The sequence below is a fragment of the Lagopus leucura genome, unplaced genomic scaffold, assembly GCF_019238085.1.
Source record: "Lagopus leucura isolate 7727_CA_CO unplaced genomic scaffold, USGS_WTPT01 Super-Scaffold_100021, whole genome shotgun sequence".
Lineage (NCBI taxonomy): Eukaryota > Metazoa > Chordata > Aves > Galliformes > Phasianidae > Lagopus > Lagopus leucura.
In genome coordinates, this window is record NW_024962274.1 from 11,576,552 (window position 1) to 11,577,499 (window position 948).

Consider the following 948-nt stretch of genomic DNA (forward strand, 5'->3'; position numbering starts at 1 on the left):
ATGTCCAAACCCAGCGACCATATCAAGCGCCCCATGAACGCCTTCATGGTTTGGTCCCGCGGCCAGCGGCGCAAGATGGCCCAGGAGAACCCCAAAATGCACAACTCGGAAATCAGCAAGCGGCTGGGAGCGGAGTGGAAGCTGCTCTCCGAAGCGGAGAAGCGGCCCTACATCGACGAGGCCAAGCGGCTGCGGGCGCAGCACATGAAGGAACACCCCGACTACAAGTACCGGCCCCGGCGCAAGCCCAAGAACCTGCTCAAAAAGGACAGGTATGTCTTCCCTTTGCCTTACCTGGGGGAAACCGATCCCTTAAAGGCCGCCGGGCTTCCCGTGGGGGCCACTGACTCGCTGCTGAGCTCCCCGGAGAAGGCCAGGGCTTTCCTGCCCCCCACCTCAGCACCTTACTCCTTACTTGACCCCAGCCAATTCAGCTCCAGCGCCATTCAGAAGATGACCGAGGTTCCTCACACCTTGGCCACCGGCACCCTGCCCTACGCCTCCACCTTGGGATACCAGAATGGGGCGTTCGGCAGCCTGAGCTGCCCCAGCCAACACACCCACACCCATCCCTCGCCGACCAACCCGGGCTACGTGGTGCCGTGTAACTGTACCGCTTGGTCGGCCTCCAGTTTGCAGCCTCCGGTTGCCTACATATTATTCCCGGGCATGACCAAGACTGGCATAGACCCCTATTCTTCAGCACACGCGACTGCTATGTAACACCCGCCCACAACCCTACGGGCGGCCCCCACCTCGGGGAGCCGACCGGACCGGGATTCTTCCGTGTGCATGTATATAAAACCCAGCCGGAGCCTCCCGAAGCCAAGACTCTGCAGCCCGGACAGCCGCGGATGCGCCCCGGGGGACGCGGAGATGCTGGGAGTTGCCCCAGGGCCCCGGGGTGGGGTTTGGGGAGGGGGGGTGGGGTGGGGTGGGGGTAGAACC

The 948-nt window shown here is 63.4% G+C and overlaps 1 protein-coding gene across 1 annotated transcript; it reads left to right on the top strand.

Annotated features, from left to right (window-relative positions):
* On the top strand, positions 1 to 723 carry SOX14 (SRY-box transcription factor 14). The gene has a single exon (XM_042878581.1). The coding sequence runs from the start codon at positions 1 to 3 to the stop codon at positions 721 to 723; it is 723 nt and encodes a 240-aa protein (XP_042734515.1).
* Positions 724 to 948: the final 225 nt, after the last annotated feature.

Excerpts from the sequence above, each read along its gene's own strand:
- SOX14 (XM_042878581.1), top strand. The coding sequence starts at position 1 with ATGTCCAAACCCAGCGACCATATCAAGCGCCCCATGAACGCCTTCATG.